The sequence below is a fragment of the Peromyscus californicus genome, unplaced genomic scaffold, assembly GCF_007827085.1.
Source record: "Peromyscus californicus insignis strain IS unplaced genomic scaffold, ASM782708v3 Scaffold_16__1_contigs__length_79575227, whole genome shotgun sequence".
Classification (NCBI taxonomy): domain Eukaryota; kingdom Metazoa; phylum Chordata; class Mammalia; order Rodentia; family Cricetidae; genus Peromyscus; species Peromyscus californicus.
This window is the reverse complement of record NW_026294458.1, coordinates 29,381,437-29,395,001: the sequence shown is the minus strand read 5'-3', so window position 1 is coordinate 29,395,001 and position 13,565 is coordinate 29,381,437. Positions and strand designations below refer to the sequence as shown.

Here is a 13,565-nt window from a genome sequence, read left to right as displayed (position 1 = left end):
TCATGTGTTTCCATTCATTTGGCTATTTGTCCCTGTGCTTTATCCAACCTTGGTCTCAACAATTCTCGCTCATATAAACCCTCCTCATTCTCGTTAATTGGACTCCCAGAGATCCACCCGGGGCCTAGTAATGGATCTCTGCATCCAGATCCCTCAGTAGTTGGATGAGGTTTCTAGCACAACAATTAGGGTGTTTGGCCATCCCATCACCAGAGTAGGTCAGTTCAGGCTGTCTCTCGACCTCTGCCAGCAGTCTGTTGTGTGGGTATCTTTGTGGATTTCTGTGGGCCTCTCTAGCACTTTGCTTCTTCCTATTCTCATGTGGTCTTTATTTACCATGGTCTCCTATTCCTTGTTCTCCCTCTCTGTTGTTGATCCAGCTGGGATCTCCCGTTCCCCCAAGCTCTCTTTCCCTCAACCCTCGCCTTTCATTACCCCCACTCATGTCCAGGCTGTTCATGTAGATCTCATTCCATTTCTCTGTCATTGGGTGATCCCTGTGTCTTTCTTGGGGTCCTGTTTTCCAGGTAGCCTCCCTGGTGATGTGAGTAGCAGACAAGTCATCCTTGTTTCATGTCTAGTATCCTGCTATGAGTGAGTACATACCATGTTTGTCTTTCTGAGTCTGGGTTACCTCACTCAGGATGATTTTTTCTAGATCCATCCATTTGTCTGCAAACCTCATGATGCCATTGTTTTTCTCTGCTGAGTAGTATTCCATTGTGTATATGTACCACATTTTGTTTATCCATTCTTCAGTTGAAGGGCATCTGGGTTGTTTCCATGTTCTGGCTATTACAAACAATGCTGATATGAACATAACTGAACAAGTGCTCTTATGGTGTGGTTGAGCATTTCTTGGGTATATGCCCAAGAGTGGTATAGCTGGATCTTGGGGGAGATTGATTCCCAATTTTCTAAGAAAGCGCCATATTGATTTCCAAAGTGGTTGTACAAGCTTGCATTCCCACCAGCAGTGGAGGAGAGTTCCCCTAGCTCCACATCCTCTCCAGCATAAGGTGTCTTCAGTGTTTTTGATCTTAGCCATTCTGACAGGCGTAAGGTGGTATCTCAGAGTTGTTTTGATTTGCATTTCCCTGATGATTAGGGATGTTGAGCAGTTCCTTAAATGTCTTTCGGCCATTTGAGTTTCCTCTGTTGAGAATTCTCTGTTTAGTTCTATAGCCCATTTCTTAATTGGACTGTTGGGCATTTTGATGTCTAATTTCTTGAATTCCCTATATATTCTGGATATCAGTCCTCTGTCAGATGTGGGGTTGGTGAAGATCTTTTCCCATTCTGTAGGCTGTCGCTTTGCCTTGTTGACCGTATCCTTTGCTCCACAAAAGCTTCTCAGTTTCAAGAGGTCCCATTGATTGATTGTTTGTCTCAGAGTCTGTGCTACTGGTGTTCTATTTAGGAAGTAGTCTCCTATGCCAATGCGTTCAAGACTACTTCCTACTTTCTCTTCTAGCAGGTTCAGAGTAGCTGGATTTATGTTGAGGTCCTTGATCCACTTGGACTTAAGTTTTGTGCACGGTGATAGATATGGATCTATTTGCAGCCTTCTACATGTTGATATCCAGTTTTGCCAGCACCATTTGTTGAAGATGCTTTCTTTTTTCCATTGTGCGCTTTTGGCTTCTTTGTCAAAAATTATATGTTCATAGGTGTGCGGATTAATGTCAGGGTCTTCAATTTGATTCCATTGGTCCACATGTCGGTTTTTATGCCAGTACCAAGCTGTTTTTATTACTGTAGCTCTATAGTAGAGCTTGAAGTCAGGGATCGTGATGCCTCCAGAAGTTGTGTTATTGTACAGGATTCCTTTGGCTATCCTGGGTTTTTTGTTTTTCCATATGAAGTTGAGTATTATTTTTTCCAGGTCTGTGAAGAATTGTGTTGGTATTTTGATGGGGATTGCATTGAATCTGTAGATTGCTTTTGGTAAGATTGCCATTTTTACTATGTTAGTCCTGCCTATCCATGAGCATGGGAGATCTTTCCATTTTCTGACATCTTCTTCAATTTCTTTTTTCAGGGACTTAAAGTTCTTGTCATATAGGTCCTTCACTTGCTTGGTTAGTGTTACCCCAAGGTATTTTATGTCATTTGTGGCTATAGTAAAGGGTGATGTATCTCTGATTTCCTTCTCCGCTTCTTTGTCCATTGTATATAGGAGGGCTACTGATTTTTTTGAGTTGATCTTGTATCCTGCTATGTTGCTGAAGGTGTTTATAAGCTGTATCAGTTCCTTGGTGGAATCTTTGGGGTCGCACAAGTATACTATCATGTCATCTGCAAATAGGGAAAGCTTGACTTCTTCCTTTCCAATTTGTATCCCCTTAATCTCCTCATGTTGTCTTATTGCTCTGGCTAGAACTTCAAGTACTATATTGAATAAGTATGGGGAGAGTGGACAGCCTTGCCTCGTTCCTGATTTTAGTGGAATTGCTTTGAGTTTCTCTCCATTTAATTTGATGTTGGCTGTTGGCTTGCTGTAAATTGCCTTTATTATGTTTAGGTATGTTCCCTGTATTCCTGATCGCTCCAATACCTTTATCATGAAGGGGTGTTGGATTTTGTCAAATGCCTTTTCTGCATCCAGTGAGATGATCATATGGTTTTTTTCTTTGAGCTTGTTTATATGGTGTATTACATTGACGGACTTTCGTATGTTGAACCACCCTTGCATCCCTGGAATGAATCCTACTTGATCATGGTGGATAATTGTTTTGATGTGTTCTTGGAGTCTGTTTGCCAGTATTTTATTGAGTATTTTTGCATCAATGTTCATGAGGGAGATCGGTCTGTAGTTCTCTTTCTTTGTTGTATCCTTGTTTGGTTTAGGAATTAGGGTAATTGTAGCCTCATAGAAGGAGTTTGGTAATGTTCCTTCTGTTTCTATTGTGTGGAACAATTTAGAGAGTATTGGTATTAACTCTTCTTTGAAGATCTGGTAGAATTCTGCGCTGAAACCATCTGGTCCTGGGCTTTTTTTGGTTGGGAGACTTTTAATGACTGTTTCTATTTCGTTAGGGGTTATTGGACTATTTAAATAGTTTATCTGGTCTTGATTTAACTTAGGTATGTGGTACCTATCCAGAAAGTTATCCATTTCTTTTAGGTTTTCCAGTTTTGTCGAATAGAGGTTTTTGAAGTATGACCTGATGATTCTCTGGATTTCCTCAATGTCTGTTGTTATGTCCCCCTTTTCATTTCTGATTTTGTTGATTTGGATGCTCTCTCTCTGTCTTTTGGTTAGTTTGGATAAGGGCTTGTCTATCTTGTTGATTTTCTCAAAGAACCAACTCTTTGTTTCATTAATTTTTTGTATTGTTCTCTTTGTTTCTATTTGATTGATTTCAGCTCTCACTTTGATAATTTCCTGGCGTCTATTTTTCCTGGGAGACTGTGCTTCTTCTTGTTCTAGAGCTTTCAGGTATGCTGTTAAGTCTCTAGTGTGAGATTTCTCCAACTTATTTATGTGGGCATTTAGTGCTATGAATTTCCCTCTTAGTACTGCTTTCATAGTGTCCCATAAATTTGGATATGTGGTGTCTTCATTTTCATTGATCTCTAGGAAGTCTTTAATTTCTTTCTTTATTTCTTCCTTAACCCATTGGTGATTCAGTTGGGTATTATTCAGTTTCCATGAGATTGCAGGTTTTCTGTAGTTTTTGTTGTTGTTGAAATCCAACTTTAGACCATGGTGGTCTGATAGAACACAGGAGGTTATTCCAATTGTTTTGTATCTGTTTAGATTTGTTTTGTGGCCAAGTATGTGGTCAATTTTAGAGAAGGTTCCATGGGGTGCTGAGAAGAAGGTATATTCTTTTTTGTTAGGATGGAATGTTCTGTAGATATCGATTAAGTCCATTTGAGTCATGACATCAGTTAAGTCCTTTATTTCTCTGTTAAGTTTCAATTTGGGAGATCTGTCCAGTGGTGAAAGTGGGGTGTTGAGGTCTCCCACTATTAACGTGTGGGGTTTTATATGTGATTTAAGCTTTAGTAATGTTTCTTTTACATATGTGGGTGCCCTTGTGTTTGGGGCATAAATATTCAGAATTGAGACTTCATCTTGGTGGATCTTTCCTGTGATGAGTATGTAATGCCCTTCTTGATCTCTTTTGATTGATTTTAGTTTGAAGTCTATTTTGCTGGATATCAGGATGGCTACACCCGCTTGTTTCTTAAGACCGTTTGATTGGAAAGTCTTTTCCCAGCCTTTTATTTTTAGGTAGTGTCTATCTTTGAATTTGAGATGTGTTTCTTGTATGCAGCAGAAAGATGGGTCCTGCTTTCGTATCCATTCTGTAAGCCTATGTCTTTTTATAGGTGAATTAAGTCCATTGATATTGAGGGAAATTAATGACCAGTGATTGTTCATTCCTGTTATTTTTTGGTGGTGATGTGTGGGTACTTCTATACGTTGGGGTTTACTGCTGTGGCTTTATCTGTTGCCTGTGTTTTCGAGGGTGTATCTGACTTCCTTAGGTTGGAATTTTCCTTCTAGTGCTTTCTGTAGGGCTGGGTTTGTGGATAAGTATTGTTTAAATCTGGCTTTGTCATGGAATGTCTTGTTTACTCCATCTATGGTGATTGAAAGTTTTGCTGGGTATATTAGTCTAGGTTGACATCCATGGTCTCTTAGTGTCTGCATTACATCTGTCCAGGTTCTTCTGGCTTTCAAAGTCTCCATTGAGAAATCGGGTGTTATTCTGATGGGTTTGCCTTTATATGTCACTTGGCCTTTTTCCTTTGCTGCTCTTAATATTCTTTCTTTATTCTGTACGTTTAGTTGTTTAACTATTATGTGGCGAGGGGACTTTTTTTGGGGGTCTAGTCTGTTTGGTGTTCTATAAGCTTCTTGTATCTTCATAGGCATTTCCTTCTTTAAGTTGGGAAAGTTTTCTTCTATGATCTTGTTGAATATATTTTCTGTGCCCTTGAGTTGGTATTCTTCTCCTTCTTCGACCCCTATTATTCTTAGGTTTGGTCTTTTCATGGTGTCCCAAATTTCTTGGTTCATGACTTTGTTGGTTTTAGTGTTTTCTTTGACTGATGAATGTATTTCTTCTACTGTATCTTCAACGCTAGAGATCCTCTCTTCCATCTCTTGCATTCTGTTGATTATACTTGCATCTGAAGTTCCCAATCGTTTTCTCAGATTTTCTATTTCCAGCATTCCCTCTGTTTGTGTCTTCTTCATTTTTTCTATTTCCCTTTTCAGGTCTTGGACTGTTTCCTTCATTTGTTTCATTGATTTTTCTTGATTTTCTCTCAGTATTTTATTGTTTTCTTCCAGGACTTTATTGATTTCTTCTAATTTGTTTGCCCTTTCCTCTAGTTGTTTACAGCGTTCTTCACATTTTTTTGTCTTTTCCTCTACGCAAGCCTCTAGCTTCTTCATGATGTCATTCATAAGGCTGTTTTCTTCTGCTTCTTCCAATTTCTGATGTTCAGGTCTAGGTGTTGGAGGAGGGCTAGGGCCTGGTGATGCTGTATTGCTATTCATTTTGTTGTATATGTTTCTGCCTTGACGTCTGCCCATCTCCTTGTGGTTCGTTCTTGGCCTTATCCGCACACTTGGTTCAGACAGACCAGTGTTCCAAAAGGGAAGTCAGTGTTCCAAAAGGGAAGTCCGGAGCAAGATGGGAGCTGGGGGCCGGCCTCTGAGTCTCAGGAAGAGGCTTGGGGCTCAGGCGGATGGGCGTGGGGGCAGGGCGTGGAGACTGCAGGGTCTGCCAGGGGTCTTGGAGAAGGGGATCCTTCCCGGTGGGGCTAGCAGGGAACCTGCCCGGTGGCCAGAACCTGGGGCCGAGTTGGGCAGGTCTTCCCTGGAGTGGCTGGTGCCCAGGGATGGGGTCTGGGGCAAGGAAGGGTACTCACGATTGTTCCAAAAGGGACGTCCGGAGCAAGATGGGAGCTGGGGGCCGGCCTCTAAGTCTCAGGAAGAGGCTTGGGGCTCAGGCAGATGGGCGTGGGGGCAGGGCGTGGAGACTGCAGGGTCTGCCAGGGGTCTTGGAGAAGGGGATCCTTCCCGGTGCGGCTAGCAGGGAACCTGCCCGGTGGCCAGAACCTGGGGCCAAGTTGGGCAGGTCTTCCCTGGAGTGGCTGGTGCCCAGGGATGGGGTCTGGGGCAAGGAAGGGTACTCACCAGTATTCCAAAAGGGACGTCCGGAGCAAGATGGCGTTGAAATGCATTTTTATAGGAACTTAACGGCATACATTTACACTAATACATATGGAATTCACATCACCTGATCATCCTTCATTGTTTTAGTTCATTAACTTGTTCTATAACTTTTAGTATCATACTTGACTCAATACGACTAACTGATCAGTTGGGGATTCTTAAAATTGTGCCTTTCTCTTCTCTGACATGAGAGTAATCTGATTATTCTAGAATTTCTAATCTGTCAATGTAAAATAATCAAAATTTCCAGATATGGAGGACCTAGTGTCTCTGTAGAGGATCTGTAGTCTGTTCTGGTAAGTAAAATTCTTTATATATCTTGTAAGACAAGCATGTAACTTGTTTTTTACTCATAACTTTTGTACAGTTGGTTATGAAATTCTTTCTTTAGGAAAGGCATAATAAACTATTCCAACTGTGGTTTTTTTTGCCAAATTCCTCTTCATTTTATGTTTATTTTCCATATCTGGGTACATTGTTCTCTGTGCACAGGTGTTCACATTTTTTACATCGAATCCTTCTATGTAATTTAATGTGAGGTGTGGAACCTCCCACTTACAAAAGTAAAAGACGAGGTAGAGACCCGAAAAGATGAGAGTGATGTGACTGACATCATCACCAAAAATGGTAGACATCGATAGCTGGATCAGCTTTGTGTTTAGGATTCCAAACAAGAAGCTTTCAATAAGATGCCCCCAAGCTGTAGATATGACGCTATGGGCTACAGGAAAAGAAAGAAATGGAAAACTGTTAATAGAAGTCACCTGACCTTCATTCTAAATGATGCTCTAATCAACTGTTCTTTCTGTCATTATTAAAATTAGCTCATTGTTGTAACGAACAATGGAGTACAAATACCCCTTCAAGACACCGAGTTCACTGGACTATATGTTAGTTTGTTTGTAGTTTCTTAAGGACCCTTCGTACCATTTTCCTACGGCTGAATTAATTTATGCTGATGGTGCACAGGAGTGGGCTCACCAACATCTGTTAAGTCTTCCATTTTTAATGAAAATGTTTTTCCAAATACATAAATACAGCCTACTCAGTCTGCATAAGACTATGTGTATGAAGGGAAGGAGGAAGTGATGTATTTATATTGTAATCTCAAAAATAAAAGAAATAATTTTTTAAAATATTATTTTATTTGTGGAAGTGTGTTTTGGCTACATACATGTCTGTGCATCATGTGTGTGTCTGGTGCCTAAGAAGGCCAAAGAAGTTGGATTTCCTTGAACTAGAGTTACAAATGGTTGTAAGCCAACATGTGGGTGATGGAAACCAAACTTAGGTCTTCTGGAAGAACATGCAGTGTGCTTAACCATTGAACCATCTCTCCAGCCCCAAGTCCTGTGTTTCTTTGTTTTTACAAACGTCATTTCAAACAGTTTGAGGTGATATATTATTTTGTGTTTTGTTTGTATTTCCATAAAAATTGCTGATATTAATGGCTGAGTGTTTTTATGTGCTTATTGTATATTTGTATGTCTTCCTTTGAGAAATATCTGTTCAGCTCTATCTTTGTTACTGTTCTATTGCTGTGAAGAGATACCATGACCAAGGCAACTTACACAAAAAAAGCATTTGATTGAGGGCTGCTTATAGTTCCAGAGGGTTAGTCCGGAGCCACCATGGAGGGGAGCCTGGTGGCAGGCAGGCATGGTGCTGGAGCAGTAGCTAAGGCTTACATACATTCTGCTCTCCAGGCAGCAGGCAGAGAGAGGGAGAATGATTCTGGTGTGGACTTTTGGAACCTCCAAACCTACTCCCAGTGACACACCTCCTACAACAAGGCCACACCTCCCAATCCTTCCTAAACAGTCTACTGACTAGGGACTCAGCGTTCAAATATATGAGCCTATGGGGGCCACGTTCATTCAAACTACCACAAACTCCCTTGCGCATTTAAGTTTATTATCATCACCATCTTTACCATTATCATTATCATGACTGTGTATGTGCATGTAAACATGCTGCAGCATTCCTATGGAGGTCAGAGGACAGTTTTTCGGTGTCAATTTCTCTCCTTCCACCTTTGTGTGGCTTCTGGGGATGAAATTCAGGTCACTAGACTTATGTGTCAAGTTCCTTTACTCACTAAGCCTTCTCACCAGCCCTGACCACTTAAAATTGCAAACATATCTTTCCAAGATATGGAAAAAACCTTAAGGTCCAGCAGTAGGTGGATGGGCAAGGAACATTTGGATCCCAGGTGGTGGTGGTGGAGGCAGTAGCACACACCTTTAATCCCAGCACTTAGGAGGCAGAGGCAGGCAGATCTCTATGAGTTTGAGATTAGCCTGGTCTACAAAGTGAGTTCCAGGATAGCCAGGGCTGTTCTCTAAACCATGTCTCGAAAAAACAAAACAAAAACAAAGCAAAAAATCAAAATAATTTGGTATATATCTACATGGGAATAATATTTAGTCTTTAAAAAGAAAGAAATCCTGTCATTCATATCAATATGAATTCACCTAAAAGATATTATGAGTGAAAAAAGCCAGGCACAGAAACACAGATAAGCAAATATCAAAATACCACATGATCACACACACACACACACACACACACACACACACACACACACACACACACACACCATGCATACTTACATACATACAAACATACATACATGTGTACATATATACACAGACACATTCAGAATCTAATAAAATTGAACTCACAAAAGTAGAGAAAAGGGTAATGGCTGCTAAGGGCTGGGGTTGGTGTAGAGAGGAGAGAATGGTCTATTTTTGGTCAGAGAGTTCAAAATTTTAGAAAGGAGAAAGTTTGAAGATTTATTACTTAAAATTTAACCACAGTTTTCTTTGTAAAAGTTAATTATAGCTTTTTAACACCCATGTTCAGTAAGATGAAAACTATATATATATATGTATCAAAGTAATTAAAAAGCGTAACTGAAGTTTTTCGGGTCCCTCCTATCTCCCATGGTCCTGCGGTCCCAAGTAAACACACAGAGGCTTGTATTAATTAAAACTGCTCGGCTGTTAGCTCAGGCTTAGTACTGACTAGCTATTACACTTAAGCTCCGCCCATTTCTGTTCATCTGTATATTGCCACATTTTCTGTGGCTTTACCTGTGTACATTACATGCTGCTCCCTGGACGGTGGGCTGGCATCTCCTGACTCAGCCTTCCTCTTCCCAGAATTCTCCTTGTCTGCTTATCCCACCTATACTTCTTACATGGCTACTGGCCAATCAGCATTATATTTATCAACCAGTCAGAATAACATAGATTCACATCATACAGACTATCCCACAGCAAAAAAGAGTAAATTTTGCTGGGTGATGGTGGTGCATGCTTTTAATCCCAGGACTGGGGAGGTAGAGACAGATGGAGCTCTGTTAGTTCTGAGTTTGAGGCCAGTGTGGCCTATAAAACGAGTTCCAGGACAGTCAAGGCAACACAGAGAAACCCTGTCTTGAAAAAACAAAAATTCAAATAAAAAAAAGTGTAAATTGCAAATGTCTCACCATAAAAATCACAAGTAAGCAAGCTGATAGATCTGTCAAGCGACTTGGTTGCATCTTTCTTATCACCCTACATCAAACATTCACATCAGAACATCACATTTTTCCAACAAACTCAAGCAAGGATGACAGATCAAGTAAAAATGATATTACTTGAAAATTGTTCATTACATCTGGGTTATACACACAGTATTTTCTTATTTCCAAACTGAAAGAATTTCTAAATACTAAAAGTCAGGGCCAGGGAGATGATTCAGTGGGTAAAGATGCTTGCCACCAAGGCTCATAACCTGAGTTCCATCCCTAGAACCTACATGGTGGAAGAGAACTGACTGACAACTTGTACTCTGACTTTCACTTACCTGTGGTCCCTGCACGGTGGGCTGGCACTAAGAAGCTGTGGGGTGTTGGAAACATTAGATTTCTTGTCTTGGGGGTTAATTACACAGCTGCGCCACTACAATCATGCATTATAATACATATTTGTTATTTATTCTATACACACATATCATATGGTACAGTTGGGGGAAAGATGCACTTGTGATTCAGGATGATATGGAAAAGCCATGTTGGAGAGGTGATGAGCACACTGCAGTCACTGCTTCTGAGCTCTGATCCCTGGTCTGTAGATGAATGAGTAGCTCACTCTTTCTCCTGTAGTGAAACTCTTAGGAGGTTGTGCCAAGGCAGAGGGAGAAGGAGATGCCTTCTCTTCTTGGATGCACTACTAGCTTATCTAAGATGGTGTGTGTGTGTGTGTGTGTGTGTGTGTGTGTGTGTGTGTGTGTGTGTGTGTGTTTGCGGGGTGCTACACAGTAGATAACAAAATGATGGCAGCAGTAATAACAAAATGCCATCACATTGTTGGTCAGATCAGGCCTCCAGAAGGCTGCTCTTACAAACAGCCTTATGGGAAGTTTCACTCCAACCCATAGCAGAGTCACAACAATGGTGAAGAAAGAACATGCTAAGTAAAGGTCAAGTCACCAAGTCAAGCCAATACTGACACTTTTATAAGCATAATTTATAGTAAGATACAGCATGCATGACCACTTTCAGAAAATAACAATTCATATTTTAAGAAGTTAAAAACATGTCCTTACCTAGGGTACGGTTCACGTATTTTGACTTGAAGTTGATATTCACAACACCACTATATATAATTAAGGATATAACTGAAGTCATTAGACTCTCTCCATTAATTAAATTTGTGAGGCTTCTAGAAAGACCTACATATTTCAAAGAAGAGAAAACCTTATCAATATTTAAGAATATGATTACATTAGCATGCAGAAGGATATTCTTTGCTATTGGATTTGTGTCACCTAGACTATTGTCATGTTGAAAAATAAATAAATTTAGTTGTTTACCAGCTCCAAGTCTCTATCATCATGATCAAATACTAAATTAACTACAGTCAATTATGTTTATGTAGATCAGATAATTAACTTGAGAACTTGTTCTTTCTTTCAAAGCATTGGTAATATCATGAAGTGTATCAATGTAAATAATTGAATTACTTGACTTACATAGGTGAATTCCTTATAATTCATACTTATTTAAGGTGAGACAAATGTGAAGGAAGAGGATAAAGTCAAGTCATAGGCCAAGGCCTGATAACCCAGAAGTGGAATAAAACATTAAGATATTTGTCTAGATAAAATTAAAAACTGACTGACTTTTCTGCATATTCTTTACAACAACGTTATGATTCAAGTTCCGTGGACAGAGAACATTCTGATATGACCTACTTCCATCCTAATTTTCTTCTATTTGTCATGGGATTCTAAGCTTAAGTGTCTACCAGTTATACATTTCCTTTGCCATTAAATTCGACAGTAATGTAAGATTGTAAGCATCTTTAGTGACTTGGGAGCCATAGGTTAATACAGGAACATTCCTTATAGGAAACCTCTTGTTCTATGACTGCAGTCACATTCTACCTATGGTCAGTTTGCTAATAGAAAAAAGCCTGAGCACCGTGTTCCTCTGATAACTTCATGGTGTTAATGTTCCAGTTCCTTGCCTCCTGGTAGCCATGCCTATGACTCTAACACAGTGTTTTCAACCTTCCCAATGCTGAGATCCTTTAATACAGTTCTTCATGCAGTGGTGACCCCCAACCATAAATTTATTTTTGCTGCTACTCTATACCTGTAATTTTGCTACTGCTATGAATCGTAATGCAAGCAACTGTTTTCTGATGGTCTTAGGTGAACCCTGTGAAAGAGTCATTTGACCCTCAAAGGGATCGAGAACCACAGGTTGAAAACTACTGTTCTAACACTATAGAAAAAGGTTCCATTTATGTGGTTGTCAGGTTGGTGGAAACAGAGACTTCTGCCACCTTTCTCTTGCACACCAGTAACCATCATGGCAGTGTTCCTTCCCAGTGATACTACAGAAAACTGAGAGGTATATGGAGGGAAGGTGGATCACATGGTCCCCAGATGCTCATCTGCCTTCTGATTGTAGATTAGTGAGTGGACTAGCCAAGGTCAGTGAGTCTGTTTTATATTCTTAAAACTGCCACACCCATGAGAAATAATAAACAGCTGTTGCTTTAAGCCACCACATTTGGAGTGTTTATTAGTCAGCAAAACCTACTATTGTATAATTATTACAGTTTATAGAATACAACCAGCTCAACAGTGACTGTTGTCAAATGAATAACAAATTTGAAGTCAAGGAAGGAAAAAAGTTCAAGATAATGCATATCTATTCATGCCCTCTATGGACATGCGCTCTCTGTCCTAAGGAGATTTTCTTGTGAATAATATACAATTACATGTGACTTATAGAAGCCCATAAACAAAAGAACACATTTATAGAGTTTTAAAATATTTGGAGGATAGAGACAGAGTACACTTGGTAAACAGCTTGTGTGCAAGCATGGGGATCTGAGATGGATTCCCTGAACCCACGTGAACTATCTGGCCATGGGGTATGCACCTGTGATCCCAGCGCTGGGAAGGTGGAGGGAGACAGCCAGTTACCTGGCTACCTGAGCAGCCAGCCAAGCCTAACCAATGAGCTCAGGGTTAATGAAAGACCCCATCTCAAATGAGGTGAGTGACAACCAGGAGCATGACTTCTGAGGTTCTTCTAGGCCTCCATGGGCACATGCCCAGATGTGCCTCAACTGCACATACACATGTACTCACATGCACAAAATCTTGTTTTTCAAGACCAAGCAAAAATGCTACTAAGGGAAAACCACCTTTTACAAATATGTTTTGAAAGACACGAAGTTAGAAGAGCAACAAAATTCCAAGAGTAAATTGGCAAGATGCCCAGTATTTATGAGATTAGTCTTCCTAGATACAACCAGTTGGATTATTGTAATTTTTAAAAGACAAAGAAACATTCAGTGGAATACTAGATTATAAAATTTTGAGATTAAAACAGGTGCAGCATTGGCTTCTCAGTGTCATAAAAATCTAAGTCTTTTGAGCAGAAAAATGCTGGATTGATGAAATCCCCCAAAGGTAGGGATCTAGGGGGAGAGTGTGGAGAAGATGAGAACCCATGATTTATGATGGATTCTGGTATACTTTAATGCTTAATGTGGATCTCTTTATGATGCTCAGGCTGGCCTTGAACTCATGCTCCCTCTGCTTCGGTTTCCTATGTTTTGTGAGTCCAGGTGTATACCACCGAGCTAAAAATATTCTTCTTTTAAAGTCTCACTTGAGGTCTAGTACAATGGCAGAACAGTTGCCCAACGTGTTGAAAACCCAGGATTCCATTCTCAGTACCACAAAACAAATGCACACAATAAAATAAACACAGTATCCCTCTACCATCTTAATCTCCTTGTTTGGAAGACTCAACTTTCCTGTATTCACATATTTACACTTGATATGTTTC

At 40.1% G+C, this 13,565-nt stretch overlaps 1 protein-coding gene and 1 long non-coding RNA gene across 4 annotated transcripts in view; one reads left to right on the top strand and one right to left on the bottom strand.

The window, feature by feature from the left end:
- Nucleotides 1-13,565, top strand: part of LOC128112070 (uncharacterized) — an 82,973-nt gene that overhangs the window by 52,963 nt on the left and 16,445 nt on the right. The gene's annotated exons all lie outside the window — the stretch shown is intronic.
- Slc9c1 (solute carrier family 9 member C1) overlaps nt 1-13,565 on the bottom strand; it is a 77,760-nt gene that overhangs the window by 59,905 nt on the left and 4,290 nt on the right. For both annotated transcript variants that reach the window (XM_052740805.1, XM_052740804.1), the window contains exons 5-6: nt 10,799-10,924; nt 6,762-6,923 (exon numbers count right to left, since the gene is read on the bottom strand). In XM_052740805.1, coding sequence (XP_052596765.1) covers nt 6,762-6,923; nt 10,799-10,924 — 288 coding nt within the window. The remainder of the gene's footprint in view (nt 1-6,761; nt 6,924-10,798; nt 10,925-13,565) is intronic.